The 23,484-nt window shown below is 45.1% G+C and overlaps 8 protein-coding genes across 8 annotated transcripts; 4 read left to right on the top strand and 4 right to left on the bottom strand.

Moving 5' to 3' along the window:
- Nucleotides 1-2,148: 2,148 nt before the first annotated feature.
- PICMEDRAFT_72252 (hypothetical protein) lies at nucleotides 2,149-3,033 on the top strand (the record flags this gene model as incomplete). Its single annotated transcript, XM_019164134.1, has 1 exon — nucleotides 2,149-3,033. One exon carries the CDS (start codon nucleotides 2,149-2,151, stop codon nucleotides 3,031-3,033), a length of 885 nt encoding a protein of 294 aa, XP_019019397.1.
- Nucleotides 2,759-4,327, top strand: PICMEDRAFT_125750 (hypothetical protein). The gene is made up of 2 exons (XM_019159947.1): nucleotides 2,759-3,218; nucleotides 3,292-4,327. Exons 1-2 carry the CDS (start codon nucleotides 3,175-3,177, stop codon nucleotides 4,292-4,294), a joined length of 1,047 nt encoding a protein of 348 aa, XP_019019398.1. The 5' UTR covers nucleotides 2,759-3,174; the 3' UTR covers nucleotides 4,295-4,327.
- A 32-nt stretch (nucleotides 4,328-4,359) lies between these two features.
- PICMEDRAFT_72254 (hypothetical protein) lies at nucleotides 4,360-5,184 on the bottom strand (the record flags this gene model as incomplete). The annotated part of the gene is made up of 1 exon (XM_019164135.1): nucleotides 4,360-5,184. The coding sequence occupies one exon, from the start codon at nucleotides 5,182-5,184 to the stop codon at nucleotides 4,360-4,362; it is 825 nt and encodes a 274-aa protein (XP_019019399.1).
- A 170-nt stretch (nucleotides 5,185-5,354) lies between these two features.
- PICMEDRAFT_16093 (hypothetical protein) lies at nucleotides 5,355-10,267 on the bottom strand. The gene has a single exon (XM_019161086.1). The coding sequence runs from the start codon at nucleotides 9,848-9,850 to the stop codon at nucleotides 5,636-5,638; it is 4,215 nt and encodes a 1,404-aa protein (XP_019019400.1). The 5' UTR covers nucleotides 9,851-10,267; the 3' UTR covers nucleotides 5,355-5,635.
- A 38-nt stretch (nucleotides 10,268-10,305) lies between these two features.
- PICMEDRAFT_16094 (hypothetical protein) lies at nucleotides 10,306-12,025 on the bottom strand. The gene has a single exon (XM_019161087.1). It carries the CDS (start codon nucleotides 11,958-11,960, stop codon nucleotides 10,740-10,742), a length of 1,221 nt encoding a protein of 406 aa, XP_019019401.1. The 5' UTR covers nucleotides 11,961-12,025; the 3' UTR covers nucleotides 10,306-10,739.
- A 503-nt stretch (nucleotides 12,026-12,528) lies between these two features.
- Nucleotides 12,529-13,905, top strand: PICMEDRAFT_24616 (hypothetical protein; the record flags this gene model as incomplete). Its single annotated transcript, XM_019162360.1, has 1 exon — nucleotides 12,529-13,905. A coding segment is annotated over one exon (1,377 nt), but the record flags the coding sequence as incomplete, so codon positions are not given.
- Nucleotides 13,906-14,204: 299 nt separating this feature from the next.
- Nucleotides 14,205-15,695, bottom strand: PICMEDRAFT_63108 (hypothetical protein; the record flags this gene model as incomplete). Its single annotated transcript, XM_019163471.1, has 1 exon — nucleotides 14,205-15,695. Exon 1 carries the CDS (start codon nucleotides 15,357-15,359, stop codon nucleotides 14,205-14,207), a length of 1,155 nt encoding a protein of 384 aa, XP_019019403.1. The 5' UTR covers nucleotides 15,360-15,695.
- Nucleotides 15,696-15,824: 129 nt separating this feature from the next.
- On the top strand, nucleotides 15,825-23,411 carry PICMEDRAFT_51566 (hypothetical protein; the record flags this gene model as incomplete). Its single annotated transcript, XM_019163156.1, has 4 exons — nucleotides 15,825-16,143; nucleotides 16,222-17,100; nucleotides 18,426-18,475; nucleotides 22,253-23,411. The coding sequence occupies exons 1-4, from the start codon at nucleotides 15,982-15,984 to the stop codon at nucleotides 23,409-23,411; spliced, it is 2,250 nt and encodes a 749-aa protein (XP_019019404.1). The 5' UTR covers nucleotides 15,825-15,981.
- Nucleotides 23,412-23,484: the final 73 nt, after the last annotated feature.

Genomic DNA, 23,484 nt, shown 5'->3' on the forward strand with positions numbered 1-23,484 from the left:
TTAAACAAAGTAAAACAGAATTTCCTTACAATTTTTCGGAGCCTGCACTTGTTACTTTGAATGTGAAGAATGCTGCAATAGCCCCAATTGTTGAAGCTTTAATTCCATTTCCACATTTGAATGCTATTGTTGTGCCTACAAAAAATGATTACAATGGATTGTCGAAATTCTTATATGATGAGAGGAAGCTCATGGTCTCTATGAGAACTTTAGGTGAGAAGTTTGATTTGAAACGTGATCAAATACCTAGTGAAACCATTAAAAGGTTAGGTTTTGATGGCTACATATCTGATTTTTTGACTGGCCCCGAAGAAGTTATCCAGATGCTATGCGAGAACGTTTATTTACATAGAATTCCAGTTTCAATCAAAGGTTTAAGTGCTTCCCAGAAAGATGCAATTAGCAGGGAAATAGAGCAAGGTTTAGGATTGGTTAAATACGTTAGTCATGATGAGATCTACACAATGAATAGATCAAGTTATGGTAGAAGACAGGTTACGACCAACATCAAATCGTTCAAGTTGAGGTCATTTATTTTTCAGAATGGTTTGTCAGAAGAACAGAAGCAAATAATTAGTGATAAACTTCGGGAACTTAATCAAGAGTATGCTAACGTAGAGGGTACCGTCAAAGAGTTAAAAAGAGATATTTCTGACAGACAAGAAAGTTATAAAGATAAACGACTCGAATTCACCAAGTACGAGGAAAATGTAAGAAGGGCTGGACATATCCGCAGAGAAGAAACAAAACTCAAGCAGAGACTGCAAATGGCTGAGGAGAGAATGGTTGTGAAAAAGAAGGCTATTAAGTCGTTGAAGCACAGCAACAGTGGGGCTAATAGGGAAAAAATATACGACAAAATAGGCAGCAATTTAAATGAAAAGATGAGTCTTCAAAGGGTTGATAAACGGGAGCTTCTGATCAAGAAGATGGCTAACGATACTAATTTGATCGTGATGAAAATCAAGCGTATAGAAGAATCCAACAAAGTGGAGTCCATCAAAGAGCTACACATGTCAATCAAGGAGGAGAAGGAAGAGAGGCTACAAAAGCTGGAGAGTTTGAAGGCGTTGTATCGAAAGGCCAAGAAGCATTACCAAGAGTCCCTAGAGCGCTACAAGAACAAGGTGAGTGAGTATTCTATTGAGGACAAAGAAGACATGAAGCAGATTATCGAGGAGATGGCCGAGAAGGAAATTTTGAATGAGGATGGGCTCAATACAAGAATCGATAAGATCAAATCTGAGATGCAGTTGAACAACAGAAGCGGTGGTGAAGTCTCGTTGAAACAGCTTGAGGAAAATGAGGAGAGAATCAAAAGTTTAGACTCCAGTATTCCTGAAATGGAGCAGTCAATCACTAGGCACAAGGAGGAGCTCGGTGAAATGACAAAGAGCTGGGAGAGTCAGTTGAACAAGATTGTCTCGATTATATCCAGCGATTTTGGCGACAACATGAACCAAATCGCCAGCGCCGGCGATGTAAAGTTGGACAAGAGTGACAGCGACTACTCGAAATGGAAGCTCATCATCCAGGTCAGTTTCCGAGATAACGAAGAGTTGAGCAATTTCAACGGGGCCCAGCATTCCGGAGGAGAGAAGTCCACGACTACAGCAGTCTTTCTCAATTCATTGCAGGGGTTGACAAACACCCCGTTCCGGGTCGTAGACGAGATCAATCAGGGTATGGACGCCAGGAACGAGAGAAAGGCCCATGAGTTGATTGTCAAGAAGGCCACCAGCGAGCAGGTTAAGGCCTCCCAATACTTCCTTATCACCCCCAAGCTTCTCACGGACTTGTACTACGGTCCTTCCATGACTGTCCACTGCATCTTCGCTGGAAGGTGGTGTCCGGGGTGCGACGATGACTTGCCGTATTTGGAAATGGGCGTTACCGCAAAGTACGCCGGGTAACCCTTACGCCGGTAAACTGGACGCAGTTTTTTTCCACATCCATTTTTTTCAGGCTTTCCTCGCTACCTCACGAGTGCGCTCTCCCAGAGAGGGTGGAGGTGGTGACGGTATGTGGTGGATATTTTTCACCAACTTTTTTTTCTCCTCTAATAGTTCTCTTGGGTAGTGTTTGACGTGTGTCTGAACAGAAGAAGTTTCTAACTGTTATCGACTACTCGGCAAATAAATAGACAACATGGGTTTCAAATTCACCAGAAGTTCTGCATACCTCTCCAGATACCAAACTCCTTTCAGAAGAAGAGCTGAAGGTAAGACTGACTACTATGCCAGAAAGAGATTAATCACTCAAGCCAAGAACAAGTACGCTTCTCCAAAGTACAGATTGGTCGTCAGATTCACCAACAAGGACATCATCTGTCAAATCGTCTCTTCCACCTTAACTGGTGACATTGTTTTGACTGCTGCATACTCCCATGAATTAAAGAATTACGGTATCACCCACGGTTTGACCAACTGGGCTGCAGCTTACGCTACCGGTTTGTTGGTTGCCAGAAGAGCTTTGAAGAAGTTGGGTCTGGACGAAACCTACACCGGTGTCGAGGAAGTTGAAGGTGAATTCGAATTAACCGAAGCTGTCGAAGACGGTCCAAGACCATTCAAGGTTTTCCTTGATGTTGGTTTACAAAGAACCACCACTGGTGCCAAGGTTTTCGGTGCTTTGAAGGGTGCTTCCGACGGTGGTTTGTACGTTCCACACTCCCCATCCAGATTCCCAGGTTGGGATATCGAGGGCGAAGAATTAGATGCTGAACTTTTGAGAAAGTACATCTTCGGTGGTCACGTCGCTGAATACATGGAAGAATTGATGGATGACGATGAAGAAAGATACTCTCTTTTGTTCAAGTCTTACATTGCTGATGACATTGACGCTGATGCCGTTGAAGACATCTACTTGAACGCTCACGAACAAATCAGAGAGGACCCATCTCCAAAGAAATCTGCTGACAAGAAGGCTGAATACGCTGCTGCTTCCAAGAAGTTCCAACAAAAGAAGCTCACCAGAGACGAGAGAAAGGCCAGAGTCGAAGCAAAGATTTTGGAATTCAAGGCTTCTGCTTAAATTTTTTGATTTTGAGGCTCGTTTTTCACATTCAAGCCTCAAAATCTGGAAATCCAATCATTTGTCACCTTTTTTTTTGCTTTTTTAATCCGGTATAGTTTTGTTTATTTCTCCAATACACCTTATTATACTCTTTAACTAATGTCGGAGAGAGTCATTGTGTTGAACGGCGATAATAACTGTTCGTAGGTGCAAAAAATAAATTTAGAAAATCTGAAACTTCATGAGCCACCCATACTAACAACTATGATCCTATAGATTGAAGCCGGACAGTGGCAAAATCAAACAATATCTTTCTACTGTATTATCTCTCATTGAAAATGGTTTGAAAAATGGTGATAGAATTACGCTTCAAATACATTCAGTTACAAAAAAGTTTACTTCAACAACGTCAAAATTTTCATTCCCTTCATTGAAGCCAGAAGTAAACCACAAGTTTGCAGTTTATTTCAGAGTATTGAGACTGATTCACAATCAGATCAGTTTGAATGAATCGGTTTCTAAAAGACAAATATATTACATGGATGTATCTCTTTTCAAAAAACAATCAGTTGTAGATCAATGCATCGATAACCTCGCAAACAGTATTGGGGTATCTATTGAACATTTGAATGTTCACGCATCTCAAAAAGGTTTGGTTTATGCAAATTTAGCCTTTGATTCATTCAAGGCATCACGAGAATCTGGTTGTTCACTAATTCCTTACGTCAAAACATCCGCACAAAAAAACGATATCAAGGTACTTTTTAATAACAAGATCGGTGAAACTCCCAGGTCAATAATCATTTTGGAAAAGGATGCTATCTTATCAGCTTTGGTTAACAAAGAAAAAGAGTCAACTTCGAAGCAATTCGCCGAGTCGATTTTGGTTACAGGAAGGGGATTCCCTGATCGACAAACCAAACAGTTTGTTTCTTTGATCTGTCAAACATTTTACAATACGCCTGTATTTGGCTACTTCGACGCGGATATATATGGTTTTATGATAGCCATGGAGTACAAGAACAAGCCAATGGATCAAGTTCGAGGGCCCTGCTGTCCAACAATGCAAATTAAAGGTGGAAAATTATCTCCACATATAAAAGGAGAGAATGAGAGACTTGATATGTTGCCAATCACAGATAGAGATATAAATTTAACATTATCACAACTTTCCAATTTTGGAAACAATAAACTTGAAAAACAATTTACTGAAATGCAACGCTCATTGTTTTTATGCGTGAAAAGAGAACTAAGAATAGAAGACATCAACTGTTGGTGATGTTTGAATAATAAGTTGATTATTAATTAGTTTTTGCCAAATGCCTTTATATAAAATTGGAAATGCTAATACTTACTACGGTCATGAATATCTCGATTTGTGAGATTGAAAGGTTTCAAGTGTGATGGATCCAAGGCACAATTTTTATTGTAGCTGGAATTTTCTGCCTTACTTTTTCTGAACCTGTCATAAAGATAAGTGGCTATATATCTTGTCTTACTTTGAGAGGCAGGCTGAAAGAAACTACTATCTTGACCATCGCAGTTTATGTTGAGGTCAATGGACATGTCTACTATATTGCTATCTGAGTCGATTGTGATTCTAGAATTATCATTTTCAAAGATTGTACTACTTGTAGAGAGTACGGAAGAGCGAAAATCGCCTGAATATAGGTTGTTTTCGAAAGTTTCACCTTGGCTTGAGGAAGGGGGTGAGGGTATCATTAATGCAATCCTTTCACGTGGAAATAAAGGGTTGTCCGAATTTAGGAGCTCTCCATGCCAAGAATTAACCCTCTTATAAGGTTTTGACAGGGGTGAATTTTTTTCAGAGTAACTGCTGTATCGATTAGCAAAGGGATGATTTTTGCTCTTCCATTTCGTCAGATCGAATGACTTTCTGTTATCGACAAGATGTATTAAAGATTTTCTCTTCTTCTTGTTTTTGGTAGGTTCTGTTCGTCTCTTCTTTATATGATTCATTGTTTTTCGTTGCAACTGAGTCATTTGGTTTGTATATATATTTTGACATACGAGCGATGCAACAATGAAAATAACCGTAAATGATAATGATTTGGGAATTGATATGCTGTGAAACTTAAAATCATCAACCAATACGAGCGCAATTGGGATAATAGCAATCGCTACATACGCATTGTTTTCTATTGGCATTGATGGTAGGTTGGACACAACTGGTCGCCGAGGCTTTCTAAACGTTTTTTTCTTAGGTCGAAGACAATGGTGAAATGTGTCGAATTCCAGTCTTCTTCATTTTTACGACAGATCAATGGGTCTCTCTCTGCTGTGCGCGGCTATCGATCTAATCGTATACATCTATCCGACGACCCAAAAATCAGTTTAAAACAGTTGTTCTATAAACGTTTTTTATATAAAGAACTGCAAATGGTTAAAAAAGAATATACAAGATTACGTTATGTGTAAGTAGTATGTGGATAATAGCATTATAAGCCCTAGTGTATGTTTATAAAAATATGTGTATTTGCTTTTTCTTTTTAGCTTGCATTTCATAGCTGAATGGAACGTCGTCATGCATCACAAGGTTTTGAAAGAATAATAATAAAAAAGCAATTGTAAAAATGTGTCGAAAGTGATGATTAACTTTTTATTTGTTCGAGCGAACACGAATAACGTTATTCAAAATTCTTTCGTAAACTTCATCAGCCTGGTCCTTTATGTCACCCTCGTTTATGGAACTAATACTGACTGTTGGAGACAACGTATTGTCAATTGCAGAGGCATCTATATCTGGACTAGATGCCCTATTGGAAACTCGGTCCTCACCGAATACTGTTTTGGATTCAGCTGCACTGATATCAGTATCTGCTGCAGAAATCTTCGAGATGTCGGAAGACTTGGTAGACTGAACGTTACCACTTCCAATCCCAGACTTACCGCTTGGAGAAATAGGAGAACCTCCAGAGGAGCTAGTATCTTGATTCCTGGATGCCGCCCTCTTAGCATCTGCGTGTTTATAGATGGTCTCCACTGTTGTAAAATCTTTATTGACTTTTTTAATAAGATCAGTGATACTTTCAATACCCTTGGCTTTCATAATTGTTTCCCTCAACTCTGAGCCTGAAGGTATAGTGTTAATCTTCAACTTCTTTTTTTCTGCCTCACTCTTGAGCCTTTCCTTTTCGGCCTTTTCAGCCTCTATTCTTAGTCTTTCTCTTTCTTTCTCTTCTTCTTTCAGCTTTGCTACATTCTGTGAGTCATCAGGCATGATATCATTTTGTTGCTGGACGAAGAAACCCCATCTATGTAATTCACCTTCTTCTTCCTCCAACTTCTTAGAATGAACACTGGTTTGAGAGAACTTTCTCATCAAAACACGTTTACCAGTTGTGCTATCGACAGGAACACTATCTGCATCAGCGACGACAATATGTGGTGCTTCGGTTGCAACTGTGGGTATTATTTCATCATTATGCTGGTAGAATTCTCCACTTACAATCGGACCAGTTTGTATAACATCCTCAGATGAATGATGTCTAGTAAGTTGGGATGATAATCTTCTGATCATACCAGGTCTTGAAGAAACGTGATCGCCGTTATTGTCAGAAGAGTTGCTCTGGCCACCTGAGCTGCCCTTTTCTGCTGAAACTTCATCAGAGAAAATATCTAAAATGTTTTCCAAAGAATCATCTAATAAGCAGAATCTTAACAAATTCTCCTTACCTTCAATCGATAATCTTCCTTTTTCACGAGCCTCGAATAATTTATTCATTGAGTCGTGGATTTCTGTACGTAGTTTGACGGTTTTTTCAACCAAGGCACGGTAAATGACCATGCGCTCTTCGCCTGATATATGAGAACCATTCTCTAACAAATGTTCAGCTGCCTTTGTCAATAAGGAACCATCGAAGATAAGATCTTCATCTTTAGCTATCACACCCGAGGTAATAATAGATTCTGAATCCACCACGGACTTCGTACTAGATGTCTTTATGTCGGAACATTTAGGATTCACACTGAAGTTCAGAAGATTTTCCATGTTTCTCATCAAATAGAAGGCAATTCTTGACACTAATTCTTCATCTAACCCATCATAATCCATATCAATGTTGTATATATGAGAATGTTTAACCGCAGAATACAATGCCGAAGCAGATTTTGATGTAATCTTGTTGTTACCCAAAAATGAAACATGCACTAGTCTAGGACACTGCTGGAAAATCACACACAATTGAACGATAGCAAATTCTGTCAAATTGTCAAAATCAAAATGTAATCTTCTCAAATCCGGATACTTAGGTAAATAATCTCTCAAGACGGGGATAATATCCGGGAAGAGATGTGCATTATTACTCAAATCCAAGAATCTAAGAGAGGGTAAGGCTGATAAGTTTTGAATTAATTCGGAGCATTCTTTCAATCGGACGTTCGTCGAGTTTAGAGAAAAGAACTGAAGTTTGATGTCTGAGCTTCTCTGTTTCAGCATGTTATTTATTGGCATCAATTGACCTTGTGACAAATCGTTGAAAGCAAAATCGATTCCATTACATGTTGTGTTCGGAGTGGAGATCCATTTGGCCAAAATCGACATCTTTTCGACATCGAGTTGAGCGGATGCAAATCCAAGTCTCTTGGTTTTCAAAACTAAAGCTTTACTTACCAAATTGTTCAGTTGATCAGTACTCAAGCAGCATCCGTGTATCACCAACTCTTCCATCCCACCACGCAAGATCAAGGTATCTGTGAACAGATCCCAGTCCAAATCGGAACGTACCGTTTTGGAATGGTCTGAGCTCTTTTTGACACGCTGTTGCGAGATGTCGAGTTTTTGAATGCTAGTATTAAGTCTCAAGAATTTGCATAAATACTTCCATCCTTCTGCATCTATAGGGACATTTCTCAAAGACAATTTGTCCAACATTTTGGAGTTTTTTAAGCTGATAAGTATGATTCTTAACATTTCAGTATCAATGGTAACGTTATCGAGGATAACAGAAATAACTGGAGCAATGGCTAAGAAATCTGAAAATGACAAAATGTCAATCAAGGTTGGTTTAGGGTTCAGCATTTTCAAAACATGTAGAGGTTTCGATCTACCTTTCAATTGCTTCAATGTCGCAGGTATAGGTAAGATCTCCCTTAGATGGCAGCAGCGGGTATACAAAGTTTCAAGAGAGATATCACGATCAGTTTCTTCGTTCGTTGAGCTCGAGCTCGAATTATTTTCCTCATGTCCGAAATAATCGATGTGTTCATGTAACGGCGTGTCTATATCCAGCTTGTCATCTCCACCAACGAATCGGGAATCGGTGATATCCTCTTCTTCATCGTCATCATCATCATCAGATTTAAGGAAAGAACCCCTTCTTTTCTTGAATGAGGAAACCTCTTTTGCCATTCTCAGAGCAGCAATGTGGGCCTCTTCTGAATGTTTTTTAGATTCGGCAGTAAAAAAGTTTTGTCTAGCAAGCGCTTGCTCATATAACTTTGGGTCGACTTTTGGTCTTTCAGCTTTTGTCTGTTCATTGAAACTGTTCGTGATACCTATTGAAAGTTTCGGAGGAGGTGCCAGCATATCTTCGGGGATTAGGACGTTACCTCTTTTCGGACGACGAGAAGGGATCTGTTGCTGTGGATCTTCGACTAAGCCATCTAATGCAAAAGAAACCCGGCTAAACGAAACTGAATCCAAAAGTTTGTCAGACGCACTCAGAGAAGTGGTTGGATGGGTGTTTTCAAAATTGTGTACATGTGCTAGCTTAGTCAAAGAGTTATCAGAGCTGTTGTTGTGAATAGGTGGAGAAATCTTCACCGGATGGGGGGCTACCGGTGTTGGATGTCTCGATACCGAAGGAGAAGAAGGTGCAGAAGCCTTTGGTGCTGCAGCTGGCGAAGGAGAAGTGCTAGTTGCGGGTGCTGTGGAAGTAGAATGGGAACCTGGTTTCAACTTTGAGGACAAGGAAGATAGTAAAGACTTCTTTGCCGGTTTGTGTTCACTGGCATTGGAGGGAGATTTAGATCTTCCGAATAGTAGCGAAGACGATCTCGATCTGTTTGTTGGAGTGGTCGGGGTTGAGGTTGAGTTTGGATTGGAGTTTAAGGCCGATGCAGGACTTGAGACCAATGCAGAAGCCGGTGGGGCAGGATCCATTGGCGAAGAAATCGATCTGTGGGAGGACGAGCTGGCTGAAAAGGCCAGCGGCACGGATGTATCGTTATTCGAGGGGGAGGTAGAGGAGTGGGGGGAAGAAGAGTGTATCATGGAGGTATCTATTTTCAAGCCATTGCCGATGTTTGCCGGGGAGGCAGACTTGAGGGAGGACTTGATGGGCAAGTCGGAAAGGGAGTTTGCGGAGACTGCCGAGTTCAAGTTGACGTTGGAGCTGTTCACGGACTTCCTCGTGCTGGGTATAGGGATTGCGACAGGGGCGGAATTTGGTTGTGCTGCCGAATAGTGGCTGCTGCTGAAGCCGGCACTGCCTGCTGGGCCTGCAACGGCGCCAGCGGCGCCGGGGCTGCTGGTCGAGGCGGACTGCTGGTCGACGGTGGCGGGCGAGTTGGCGAGGTTCTGGAGACTGGTGGAGCTGGAGCTTGTTGGAGAGTCCCGGCCATGTTTCGACTGGACGAGGGCCTTCTGCTGGGCGTGCAGCAACTGCGACTGGACCTCGTTGTTGATGGTGTTGGAGCGTTTGGTGAGCTTCTTGACTTCTCTGCCCCGGAACAACCAGTCCACGTCGCCGTTGGAGACGCCGGGGTCGAGGAAGTTCGAGTTGAGGGCGTCGGTGAAGTCCCCCGAGCTTTCTGTCGACAGCAGGGTGTCCAGGTTTTGCTCTTCGTCGGTGTCCTTGCGTGCAGGCGCCATTGCTGTCTAGCGGTAGCGGGCTGTTGCTGCTGCGGGGAGGGGCCTCTGGCGACGACGCTGTGCAGTCGGGGAACGGGGCCTGTGACGGCGGCTTTTATCGGCGGAGGCAGACACGCGGGACTAGGCTCGATGCAACGCCAGCGGTGTAGTCTATCCAAGTGTGTGAGGAGACGACCAGACCGGATCTTCAGGGAGAGAGCGTTGTATAATAGCGCACAGTAGTGGGGGGGTGCCGTAGCGTTCCAGAGCGTAGCTTGTGAAGCGGAGGCCACCAATCGGTTTGTCTGTGTACAGAGAACGGAGGCTGCACAACGGGAACGCCCACCACCAACGGTATTTGTAATACGTAGGCGTTGAGCCCGTTAGCTGGTAATCCTGGCAAAAAAAAATTACCATGTGGAATAATGCTAACACGCCGGCACGATGGCCTCTCCGGCCGCCGGCCGCCGGCCGCCTCCAGCACGGATATAACCCAGCGCAGCCGGCACAGGCAATTTGACCATAACGGGGCCAGCGGCGCCGCTGCACCGTGTCGTTGTCCGGACGGAGCACGGGCAGCGGCCGGGCCGCCCGCACAAACGCCCGGCCTAGCCGACGCCCGCCGGCCGGTTGCAACTGCACGCTTGCCCATTCGCCAGCCGGGTCCCCGCTGCCCCTCTTTCCCCGTGGGGGGGCGGGGGCCAGGAGGAGGCCTGTGGGCAATGACGTAAGCAGCGCGAGGCGTCGGCGGCGACCCCCGGATTGGGGGGTAAACTCCGCGGGGCCGGCGGATGCGCTGGCCCGCCCGAGTCCAGGATAGCCGTGTACAGAACACCGATGTGTCCAGCGTCGTGTGGGAGGGTGCAGAGGGTGAAGAACACCCATTGGTTAGCGGGCTACGGTTGCGTGGCTATACGATGTGGAGCTTGGACGCCAGCTGCTCATGGAGGTCGTGGCCGGGCGGGTCCTTGTGCGCCGCATACGCCTCCGGGGCGACCCAGTCGCTGTGGGCAAGCGTGTCCTCGCCGCGGTCCACCCACGCAAGGTACTCGGGCACGAGGATTTTGCGGAAGATGTGGTGGTCGGGGGCGTCGGCAAGCACGCGGACGGCGCGTGTGTCGCAGCGCAGCTCGAAAACGTCGGTGTCGCTCTGCTGCAAAGCCCTCACCTGGTGCAGGATGTGGGCGTAGGCCTCGTCCAAGACGTCGATGGAGTGCAGAAACCTGTCGTGGATGTCCGGGTACACGTCCTTCACAAAAGGAAGGAAGTCGTGCACGACGTCGATCTCCTCGTTGCAGATGAGCTCGAACTTGGAGTTGCGGACGCCGATCACCAGCTTGTCCTGGCGGCCGAAGTACGACTGAAAAAGCCACTTCTCCGCGCGGGGCGCAAAGTTCCTCACGGCGCCCTTCAGCACCAGAAGAAAGCGGCGCTTGCTTTTGGTCTTGAGCAACAGCTCCCCGAGCCGTCTCGAGGGGGAGAAGCAGAGCTTGATCTCGCAGTAGTTGCGGTAGCGCTCGGCGGGGCCCATCTGCGCGAGGGTCTTGGCCGCCGACGCCCGGTACGAGTCGATCTCGACGACGGACTTGAACCCCCAGCGCCCGTACCGGCCCTGCAGAAGCAACTTGTTGTGCGACCCGTCGACGGGGCTCGGCTCGTTGCACAGAATCGTCTCGAACTTGATCCCGATGTACGCAAAGAGCGGGTCGTTGCCGGAGCGGTCGTCCGTGTTGGCGAAAATCAGCTTGTTCTTGTGGAGGATCACGTGGTAGACGTCGGAGGTGCCCAGCACCAAGTCGCTGTGGAGCCCGTTGTGGCAGTATATTTCGACCTCGCCGCCCGGCACTGCGGCATCCGGCCTGATCCCGCTCGCCGACTCGTACGCAACAATCGTCAATAGCAGGTTCCTCACCCGGGACTCCTCCTTCCCGAAAATCTTCCGGTGGTAGTTCTTCACGCCCGTTTTGAGTGATATGGGTTCGCCCACCGAATAGTTTGGCCCCGGCCTCAACGCCTCATTTAGCCGGTAAGGCTTGAACCCCGTGTAGTCGAAGCGCAAAGAGTTGCCAAAAAGTGAGTATCTGTAGATCTCAGCAGGCCGTGATCGCCTTATCGAGTACTTGAAACCCATTTTCATTTCCTTCTTCAGCTGCATCCCTCTCTGACGTGTCGCTTGTGTCAGGAGCCTGAAAACCCGGAAGGACCTACACCACCTTCGTGGAACACCGTCTGCAGTTGAAGAGTTCTTCTTTTTTCGGTCTTTCATTTTCTTATTTTCGCATTTTTTGTATTTTTTCTGATGTCACCGTTCCTTTGGCCGACTTCAGACATCAAAAAAACGCATGAACCGTGTTTATCACTCACCTCACATCCATTCCTCGGAAAATCAGGGTTTATTCTTGAGCTAAGCAAGTGTGATGCTTCAACGAACGTCAAGGTCACGAAGCAAAAACCAAGGTTCCGCTAGCACCAATGGCAACACTCACACCCGCAACCACCACCATTCGAGAGAAAGAGACCCCGACTCTGACACGGTGAGAGCGGCAAACAGTAGTGTTTATCTGGCATCAGACACTTCAATCGACGAAGCCCAGCCTCCCGAATCGAAAAAGAAAAAGAAGTCACCCAAGCCAAGTCACTCCTCTCATTCTTCCCACAAAAAACGTCATGTCTACCCTCAGGTCGAATCTGTTCTACTTGAACTACCATATAGAGGATTATTTGATTTCTCAGAAGCAAATACCTTTGACACATATCCTGACCCAAATTTCAAAAAACTCTTTAATACATTGGTTTACAAATCATCTTTATTGAAAAACACGAAAAATCATAGGAACTTGATTACGACCAATCTACAATCTACCCCACAGGAAACTCCGAATTCGAAAAACAAACTAAAAGTGATACATTTCGATGATTATGAAATCGACACGTGGTATAAATCCCCATATCCTTCACAGTACACCTCAAATCCAATAATGTTCATCTGTCCGCATTGCTTATCATATTATGATTCTTCTTTCACTCTCAATCGACATTTACTGAAATGCTCATTCAATTTCCAACCGGCAGGTAGAGAAATATATAGAGATGAAGATGAAAAAATATCGGTTTTCGAAATTGATGGTAGGAAAAATGTCATATTTTGTCAAAACCTATGTTTACTTGCAAAATTGTTTCTCAACTCGAAAACTCTCTATTACGATGTTGAGCCTTTCATGTTTTATGTGCTATATGATTATTCAAATAATTCGAGCTTTAAGTTTGTCGGCTACTTTTCAAAAGAAAAATTAAATTCCACCGGCTACAATCTTTCATGTATTATGACCTTACCTATTTATCAGCGACGTGGATTTGGGAACTTTTTAATAGACTTTAGCTACCTCTTGTCAAAAAGAGAATTCAAGTTAGGAACTCCAGAAAAGCCGCTAAGTGATTTGGGTTTACTCAGCTATAGAAGTTACTGGAAGCTTTCTGTCATCAGAGAAGTCTACAAACTACTTTTCAATAACGAGGAGCAGTTGATTTTCAAAAAAACTGATACTGACATTAAAGATCCTCATTTGAAAGTTTTTTCGGTTTCAATCGATGATCTATCCAATCTCACTGGAATGTTACATGACGATGTGATTGTTGCATTAGAGCAATTAAATTCTCTAATCACCTACGAAAGAAACTCCCAGAATAAGTTTGCATTGATTTTTAGTCCAAGCTTGGTTAAAACTCTTTACACAACATGGAAACGGAAAAGTTCCGTAAAACTAAACGGCGACTATTTGATCTGGAAACCCATTATATTGGGGCCATCAGGGGGTATAAATACTAACTCTACTATGGTCATTGCAGATCATAACAATGCGTCATCTGATACCGCTTCATATGAAGGACAACTGATGAAAAATGTTTCGGTGATTGTTAACTTTTTAAAAGATGATTTGGAAGATGATCGTGATATTGAAGACCAGTTTCTTGAAAAAATAATACAACAAAATTCTGAAAACAATGAACTTACATCACAAGAAAAAAATGAATTTACTTTTTCCAAAGCCAGGATCACTTACCCAGGAATGAAATTTATAGATCCCATTATCAAAGAAAAAGTATATGGTATGACTAAAAAACAAAGTGGTATAACTGAAACTAATGAGATCGTTTATGAAGAATTATCAGATGGAGTAGGTGCTGATATAGACAATGGTGATGATAAAGATGACGTTTCAGAAGATGGAGATTATGATGAAAATGATGAGGGGGGATATGATGATGATGACGATGATGATGATGAAGGGGATTATAACGCAGGATTGGAACCTAGCGATGTAGAAATTTGAAATTGTATAAATGTATGTATTATAAAAAAATTACACAAGACGATCTAATCATTATAAGATACCAATGTTATTTTGGAACAGTCCCACCATTCAGCCTTACTCAAAGCATCAAACAGGCTCTTATCTTCCAAATCTGTGACTTCTTCACGCTTTATATTAGGAAGCACCAAATCATAACCTTTGGTTGATCTACAGGGAGTTGAGAATAATGGAGAAGGCTGTGGCAACGCTGGTAATGGTGACTGTGGTATTCTAGTTTGAGGAAAAGGTACTATGCTTTTTTTCTCGTTGCTATAGAAGATAAGATCATCATCATTGTTAGATATGTCATTATCATCACTTTCGCAATACAAACTCCTCCTGTAACTTTTGATAGCAGAAGAAAGTGAGCAAGTAGGAGATAAACCATGAATTTGCGAAGCTCGTAACAAAAGTTTCTCATGTGGTAGTTGATTGTACTCCTCAAAGTCGGCAAATGGATTGTCTGCAACAAAAGAAGGAAATGGTGGTAATATTTGAGGTACAATGTTGTAATTTGGTGTTCCAGATGACGAAAGTAAATACTCGCTTGGTGGAACAACCTTTTTATCAGAAATGGCAGATGATTGAATACTTTCAGAATCGGAATCAAGATAGTAGTCTGCATATATGCTGTTAAACATGCTCGTATATGTTTCATTTGTTGTATTCCCTTCGGTCGCAAAATCAAACTTCATTTCCTCCTCTTTAGTGACAGCTAAGGAAGGCTCTGTAAGAATAGTACTACGCGGTTCTTGTTGTCTTATGAGTGAGTGAGAATCTTCTAAATCCAACTTGTTTTCTTCTAGAGTAGCTAGCGGAGTCCTTAGATTTGTGTAACTGAGGTTTAAATTTTTTGACAACCTTTGATACGAGGTGCTTCTCCTAAGTGAGGTGAAAACGTTTTGTTTGAGGTCATTGAAGGATTTTGACTTTCTCATGATATTCGTATCTGAGTTTTGGTTTTTTTTGGAAGGGTTCTTCTCAGCTTGAGTTGCAGAAGAGTCCGATTCAGAAAACGGATTTATGTGCTCGATCTCCTTGTCTTTGTGTTTAATTTCCTTACCCTTGAAAAAGGACGATTTATCTTTTGGGATTTTGGAGACCTTAGGGGACTTGGGAACCTTGGGAACCTTATCCCGGCGGTGAAAATGTAGAAATTCAAGCACATTGAATTTCATGCTGACAGAGCTTTAATGTGGGAAGGAAGTGTACGTGGCCGCCTATCTCAGAATTACATTTCCGGGCATGACATGGAGTTTGTCCTTCTTCCTTCTTTTACAAAGCAGCTTTAAAAAGTGACAAAGTCAAACTACAGCCCTTATATAATGCTAGCTAGTATCTACTGGATTTTTGCAACGTCTGAAACAAACATGATTTGCTGATAGATCACACGACCTCAGAGCTTGAGACCTCTCGGAGAACTATCAGTTATGTCGGACAACGGTTTCAAGCCTAAAACTTGTTTACGTAATCACATCTCATCTGTTTTCTCATTTCTTTCAATTTTTTCATTTTTTCACCTCTTACGTTCTGAGGACTGAGTCATCTGGGGCTGTGCCCAGAGTAGAGGAGAAAAAATGCAGCTAACAGATGCAAAACTAGTCCTGACTCATACGAGATTCCTATACATATCTAGTATGGATGATTCATTGCTTGAGATAAAGCCTGATAAAAGATAAAGAGTTTGCTTTTTTGCCCGAATTGCCAATCATCATTCTCTGAAAGATTTTAGAAGTTATTAGTTTCTTTCCGATCTACATCGATTAGAGAAGAAACAATAAGCACAAAAAGTTTATCATTATGATCGACTCAACTGAAACACAACTCTTCAAGAGTAAAATATCAATTCTCACAATACCCAGGGAGAACTTTTGGATATTTAAATCTGGAACATTGGAAATATTGTATCGATTGGTTGATGCCTACGAAAACAGAGCTAACTCGCAATACTCAGATAATGATGTTTCATCGATATCGTCGACTTCTGACAGGTCCTATGACGAGAGTTATACCTCCAATTCTGTGAAAAACGTATATGAGCAAGGATATCAACTATCAAATTCTGCACATATGATCAACGAAGAAGAGAGTGAAAGTTTAGACAATGGAGACATTAACTCGGAGATTGAAGACGATGGTCTTTTCTTTCACTTAGCATTTACTAGAGAAGAAGTTACGATAATGTGTAGCACGAAATTGATGAAAAGATACCTAAGTAAAGCAATGAAGATGGACCCTGAATCCACGCTGATAAGTGATGAATTTTTCATCATGCAAGTTTTCAGCGATGGATCTAACATCGGTAAGAAGATACTCGAACTAACACAGCCCTTATCGTTGAACAATATATCTCTATTTTTCATTTCGAACTATTTCTCTGATCTTGTGTTGGTGCCCATAAAGGATAAGGTGAAGGCTCTAAAAATTCTTGAAGAAACTCAGAATGGACTCGATGAAACTAGAGCCAATTCATATAGTAATGATTTGGAGTTAAAAACATTTGAGCTATTTGAGAATAACAACATCAAACCTAAACTCGGCACAGACATACAGCTTTTATTGACAGGAGCAAGAAGCGGTGACTATGCTGAAGTACTTAAACAAACGGCAGAATCTGTTTCCCGACTGAACACGGAGAACCTCAAAAGCGGCGGCAAATCGTTTCCCGAATATTTTGCGATCACGAGAACACCAACTGAGGAGATTGGCTTGTTGTTACCGTATGACAACACTGAGCTGAACAAGCTGAAGTTTTCCAAAAACAATATAATGGGATCATTACAGGATTATTACTATCCAATATTTATAGATTTGAAAAAGTTACCACTGGATTTAAAGGGTATAGTGGCGGGCATGGCATCGAAGTTGTTGAGAATGGACATCGACGAGATGAGTTATCTATCTCTAGGTAAATCTGGTGTCGTTTTGATACCAGATATGTTCAGGGACAGAGTTGAGGAAAAACTCGGTTTATAAATTTTGTAAAAAAGACATGTAAGCAAAGGCAAAATGCATACGCAAAAGAAAAACTCGATCTGTAACTTTTGACCAAAAGTGAACGATGGTCAAAGGCAGAACTGGTCTGGCGCCTCAGTTTACTGTAGACGACGGCCTATTTCAAACCGATCTCGCATTCTCGTGGGATTTCTTGCTACAATCCGTAAAACTGCCGCTTGTTGGGGTTGTTACCAGATGACTTACAGACACCAACAACCTTTCCGTTACACTCTTCGACGCCACTGCTGCGTAAGCTCCTGCCATCAATTACAGCGGCATATTGAAAGGGAGACACAGGAAATACTGTGCATGTATATGCATATCCGTCGGGGCCAATGGGAGGAACGGACAGCATATACTACCGATCGTCGACTGTCGACAGGCAGAAATCCTGGCTGGTAGGTTAGCATGTGAAACTTCCAGGAAAAACTGTGTGAACGGGAAAGGAAGAGGACATGAGAACTGCAGCCCAGGGAAAAGGCAGGGAGAAAGGGTGTAGAGGGAGAAACACGCTTCGGGGAAGAAGGCTCGCGTTCACCGCCTGCTTATCTGAGGCGCTCGAATCTACCGATCGGGATATAAGCGCAGGCGGCGACAGCGGCCGTCGGGTAATGGGCTCCGGAAAAACCAGACACTGAAGAATGAGGAAGGCGGTTGGCCTGCAGTGCAGCCTAAATCGAGCAGCGGGTGTTGCACGAGGCTTGTTTGCACGAGGCGAAACTAAGAGAGCAGGCATGAGGTCTGGAGCGAAGTGGCAAAGAATAGATGTGCCAGCAGGCAGACCTAAAAAGCAAGTAGAGTGTGCAAAGAGCAGTTAGAGCGTCGATGTCGCTCTTGAGATGTTCTTGGCTGGAGGAAGATAAGGAAGCTTCTGCCGGTGCGGCAGAAAAGCTAGGGAGGCAGGAAGTGCAGCTAGAGGGTGCGAAGCGGGAAATCAGCCCTATCGCTTCCACTCCCTTTGTGGTATTTCCTAATACAGCAAGGACGCATCCTCCGCACGCATGAATATGGGTGTATCAGTCTACGTGAGAGATCTAGAGTGTGCGGATTTTCGATCCACACTATCGAGCGATGTGTCTGCCTAATTGCCGTCGAGCCTGGTCTTGTAGCTTCCACAGAACCTGGCTCGAGAAGGCAGGCCACGCCCAAACACTGAGAACACGCTCATCCCCCGCAACCATCGACCCCCTCGCACAGCCAAGGCGACTCCACAAACGACCAAACAGGAAAAACCGCCGCCAGACGAGAAAGCACGGCGACAACACCGCTCGCCCTCCTGTCTCTTAAGGCCGCAGCCGTGCTCAGCTCAGCTCATCGGGGATCCCGCTGCTTGCCGCCCCGGCGCCCTCCGCCGCCACCCACCCGGTGCGAAAACGTTGCGATGCGGGCCTCACTCTCCACTGCAAAGGCGACAGAGCTAGGCACCACCGCCATTTCCGGCGGATAAGGGCAGCGCGAGCATAGCAGGGCCGTCGGGACGGTGGTGGACAGCTCCGGGGTGGCTAAGAGGGGCAGCAGGCGCACCGTCGGAAGATACGTGCAAGCAGCAGAGGCGGCCGTCGGAACGTGCCGGCCAGTGTTGCGGCAAGAATGGACTGGATGGCGATGGGGGGGTGGTTCCGCTGATCGGCGGCCCCGGGCAGGGAGCGCCGGCTGTCGGATGTCGGATCTCGGCAGGATCTGGGTGTGGGTGTGGATGTCGCTGTGGATCTAGTGCGTGTGGCTGTGGGCGTGGGCCGGCGTGGGTGGGGGACATTGGAAATGCGGGCGGGAATGGGGGGCGGAGGGCGAGTAGGAAGATGCTGCCGCAAAGTGTGGCAGAAGCGTGCAAATACGTCACCCGCAGGTGGCGGGAGAGGGGACGCAGTTTGCGAAGAATCAGGGAGCGTGCAACACAACGGGGGTCGTTGCCACGCACATGGCAGCGGGAACGAGGGGTTTAGTTTCCCTGCATCCCTGTGTGCGTGAGGTCGTTACGGGGAAACTGTCAAGTCGATGCCCCCCCCCCATGCATGGGTTCAGGCATGCATGCAGGCGTGGGTCTACTCTCTAGCAGAGCAAAGTGCTGCGGCCATTATAGTGCTTGGCCCCGATAAATTGGATCCTAGCTGGCACGGTTTTTGCATGCGTGCATTGTCTGTGAAATTACACCCTTCTTTCCCTAATTGTCTTGCATAATCGGTGCATTCCTTCGGTATCCTTTTCTTGCGTAGCATTTTCCACGGGTGTGCGTATGCGTTCCCGTCGATGCACCCATCGGCGGCCCAGCCGTCTCCCGACTTATCTTTACCCAGGACTTATAAATACATCCTCACTCCTCGTTATCTCTGCTTCTATCCTCCCTGGCTCTTCTTCCGTGGTCTGCTCCTGCTGCAGCCCGTTCTTCCTTCTCTTCGCTCCTCTGCTTCTGCGTCTCCCTCCTTCGCTTCTTTTTCCGTCCCGTCCCTTCTCTAGGTCTAGTTCACGCTTTTGCATACCTCCACAGCTCCGTTAAGAAAGCCTTCGCTGGACAGGCCCAATATCGTTTCCGCATCAAAACCAAAAACAGTAGCAAGGCCCTATAATCCCGATGAACTCCCCAGACGCCAAGCAGAAACCATCTCCACAGTCGTGGGATGACGATGACGACAGACTGTTGATCCAGCTAAAAGAGAGAGAACATCTCGGCTGGAAGCAGATCGCGAGATACTTCGACAACAGAACCTCCAACGCATGTCAGTTCAGATGGCGCCGCCTTAAATCCGGACAGTTGAAAAAGATGACCAAAGCCAAGAGATTCACAGACCGGAGTGACGCAGAGTACACACCTGTAGACGAGCCAAAAACAAACCTTGCCGCCAGAATACCGCTGCAAAGGACCAGTTCCGGAAGCACCATTGTCCTTTGGACTACAGAGGAAGACAACCTAGTGCGGTCAAGGATCACCAAAAAGCTATCGGTTATCGAGTTGTCGATTCTTCTCCCAAGCAAGTCTGCAATCGAAATCCAAGACAGAATAAATTTCCTTGAAAGAAAGAAGCTGAGTATATCATCACTACTTACAGACAACATCTCAGAGTGCAGTGCCAACTTCAGCTCCACTTCAAGCGTGGAGTCGGATTCTGAGCTGTCCAACATCCCAACTCCAACCAGAGCATCAAGTTTTTCAAGCAATTTTTCAGCCTCCTCTTTCGCCAACAATTCTCACATAGCAGCTGACCACAAGCATAGCCATCAATACATTCCCCACCATCACCAGAGTTTTCCACACCAATACCCAATATACCCTTCCCTCGCCTCCAAGTCGACCTTTCCGGACTCTATCGGTTCTTCCGTCCACCAAAATAACCTCTATCCCTTCAAACTAAACCCGGTTACTCCCTCCTCCTCACCAACGGTGTGCAACTTTGCAAACAATGAAAGACTTCCCTCTCTCTCAAAAGTTTACTCTCTCCTCAACCGATAAGGCTTCTTGACAAGAATTCTCCAAATTTTGCCTGGTCTACTCCGTCTGCTTTACTATTACTTCTATATCCCTTTTTCTTCGTTATCTTAATTTGTTGCGCCTCCGTTTGGCCCAACTTTTTAGGTTCTTCCTTTTCCATAAAGCTTTGGTTCACCTGATTCGGTTTCTCTATCAATTTCGACTTTGGCTACGGGTTCTGCCGAGGGAGCAACCGACGCTTTTTCGACAAAAGCAGTGCTCCTTTGTTCTATACACTTTATACTCTACGCTGCAATACATCTCTATTCCAATTCCTGCTCACGCCCTCACGCTCTTTTGTAATAGCACAACAACACCAAGACCAACATAAGCATGGCACCGAGTTTCTATCAACTGGGCCCGTAACCGATTACAGGGGAAGCCCTACGCAACCGACACCCCCCTTTCCCCGGCTCTATACGCTATCGCGATCGCAAAAGCTGCTGTGTCTCTGCTCCTTTTCCCTTTCGCGGTCGCTATGACTGCGCTTGCAACTGTGTCTGTGACTGCAGTGCCCCGGCCGGTCTGCCGGTTGGCCGGTCTGCCGGTTGGCCGGCAGGCTGGCCGTCGGCTCCCCCGGCGGATCTGATTACCCTGCTCACCCTGAAGGTTAGCAGCGGCAACCAGCGCAGCCGCTGGCCAACCACAGCACATCACATAGCATCGCATCAGCTCTGCGCACCCGCCGCGCTGTTGTACAGCAACGTCTTTTTCCTTAATGCGCTCAGCTCCGCCGCCCTTGGGTCCTGCTTCGGAAATGCCGACAGCGAGGCCCAGGATGCGAAGCCGGCCGAAGCCTGACTGCGTTGCACTTTGACAACCTCCAGCCGTGCCTCGGGCCGCTGCATGGGTGGGGGCGTCGAGGCAGGGCGGTCGCAACGGCCGAAGCGATGGCAGCGTGAGGTTTACGAGGCAAGCGCCGGGCCCATGTGCGGGACACCGAGACTCATTTGTAAGATAAGCGCAGATAACGACACCAGCCTGTAGAGGATGAGGCAAATGCGGATGTGGCCATTGCGTGCTTGTGGATGGACAGCGGCCAGCTTTTTACCATGGCAAGTGAAAAACATGCGCGTTATGTAAGCCCCACGAAACGGGTCAGGAAGTGAGACGTTTGCGCCTCCCTTCAGGCGCAGTATACGCCTGGGTCGCAGAAAGCATGATTTTAGTGCATCCGTACTATGGAGAGAGGAGAACTACTAGCGGGCACCTCGGACGCCTATAAGGAGGAAGGAAAAAAAAGGAAAGCAGAACAAAGACCAACTTTATTTCTTGTTATTGCTGCAGTCTTCCTAAATAAGCATCACGAACGGCGATCCTGTCTCCTTCACGTATATTTTTGTCCCTCCGCTTTTCGAGCTGCGGCTCACGTAGTTGAGAAAACTCGCTAGTGCCATCGGCACATACAGGAGAAAAAACACGTGACTTTGTGATTACGTAATATGTTGGAAAATTGACTTACTCGTTCATGTGTCAGAGGTACTTCCCCCATACAACTGCATCAGCTGCATAGATATGTGAGGTCCATTTATTGAGGAAACTTGATCCGAAAAACAGCATTGCTCTATAAATGCTCAGGCGATCTTTGACCAGAAAAATGTCTAACGCCAGTATCTCGTCGAAGTTCGAATCCTACGTGCCGAAATACTACGATGTGGGGGTCAATATAACAGATTCGATGTTCAGCGGGAGCTATCACGGTCGGCAACATCACAGAAATGACACGCTGGATGTCTTGAAGAAGGCCGCTCGACATCATGTAGTGGATATCTTGCTGACAGGCTCATCTCTCGACGAATCCAAGCGTACCATCGAAATCATCAATTCGCTAAAACAGCAAGTGACAAATGACAAGACTTTGAAACTTCCAAACTTGTATTCGACCGTCGGGGTCCATCCGTGTACAGTGTTGGAATTTGAGAGCGCAGGCTCGGTAGAGCAGCATTTACAAGATCTGGAGAATCTGGTCAGCGAGGGCATTGAAGCCGATGTTGTCCGGGCATTTGGCGAGATTGGCCTAGATTATGATCGTCTGCACTACACGCCGATGGAAAAACAACTAGTCTACTTCGAAAAACAACTACGGCTGGCGGCTAAGTTTGACTTACCATTGTTTTTGCACATGAGGTCAGCCTGTGATGATTTCATCAGGACGTTAAAGCCTTTTCTCGATAACAATCTCTTGAAGAACAAAAACTTGTTGGTTCATTCATTCACCGGTGATAAAATGCAGCTAGAGCAACTACTCCAGCTGGAGAAGTCGAATCCACATGGCTACAAAGTATTTATTAGCATCAATGGGGCAGGTTTGCGAGATACCTCGACCCTTGAGGTACTACCTTTGATTCCATTGGACAGATTGATGATAGAGACAGATTCCCCATGGTGTGAGATAAAGAAAACACACCCCTCTTGGAAATATCTCTCCACCTCCCCCAATTCATTTTATCCTTGTGATTATGAGAATTACGAAACTGTGATGCAAAGTCCCGAAGTTCAGGGGTTGATGAAAAACTCTGCTAAAAACAAGAAAAATTCAAACAATACAAATTTGACCCTGTTTGACTTTTTGCCCATACCAACCGTCAAGAGTGACAAGTTTGATAAATTTAAGTATAGTCACATTTTTGAAGATTCCCCCCTCATCAAATCAAGAAACGAACCTTGTTTAATAGGTTTAGTGGCCTTGGTGATCTCCAAGGTGAGGACGGAGGATCCTCAAAAGATCATAGATTCTGCATATCGCAATAGCAAGCAGGTTTTTGGCTAGCAAACTCTAGTTTTTCAGGCCACATTGATGATGGTAATGATATAATAAAAATTATATATATATAAAGATATAA

This window comes from Pichia membranifaciens, assembly GCF_001661235.1.
Source record: "Pichia membranifaciens NRRL Y-2026 unplaced genomic scaffold PICMEscaffold_2, whole genome shotgun sequence".
In the NCBI taxonomy this organism is placed as follows: Eukaryota; Fungi; Ascomycota; class Pichiomycetes; order Pichiales; family Pichiaceae; genus Pichia; species Pichia membranifaciens.

Coding starts and splice junctions, on each gene's coding strand:
- PICMEDRAFT_125750 (XM_019159947.1), top strand. CDS start 3,175: ATGTCGGAGAGAGTCATTGTGTTGAACGGCGATAATAACTGTTC. Junction 3,219..3,291: donor AACGGCGATAATAACTGTTC/GTAGGTGCAAAA, acceptor ATGATCCTATAG/ATTGAAGCCGGACAGTGGCA.
- PICMEDRAFT_16093 (XM_019161086.1), bottom strand. CDS start 9,850: ATGGCGCCTGCACGCAAGGACACCGACGAAGAGCAAAACCTGGACACC.
- PICMEDRAFT_16094 (XM_019161087.1), bottom strand. CDS start 11,960: ATGGGTTTCAAGTACTCGATAAGGCGATCACGGCCTGCTGAGATCTAC.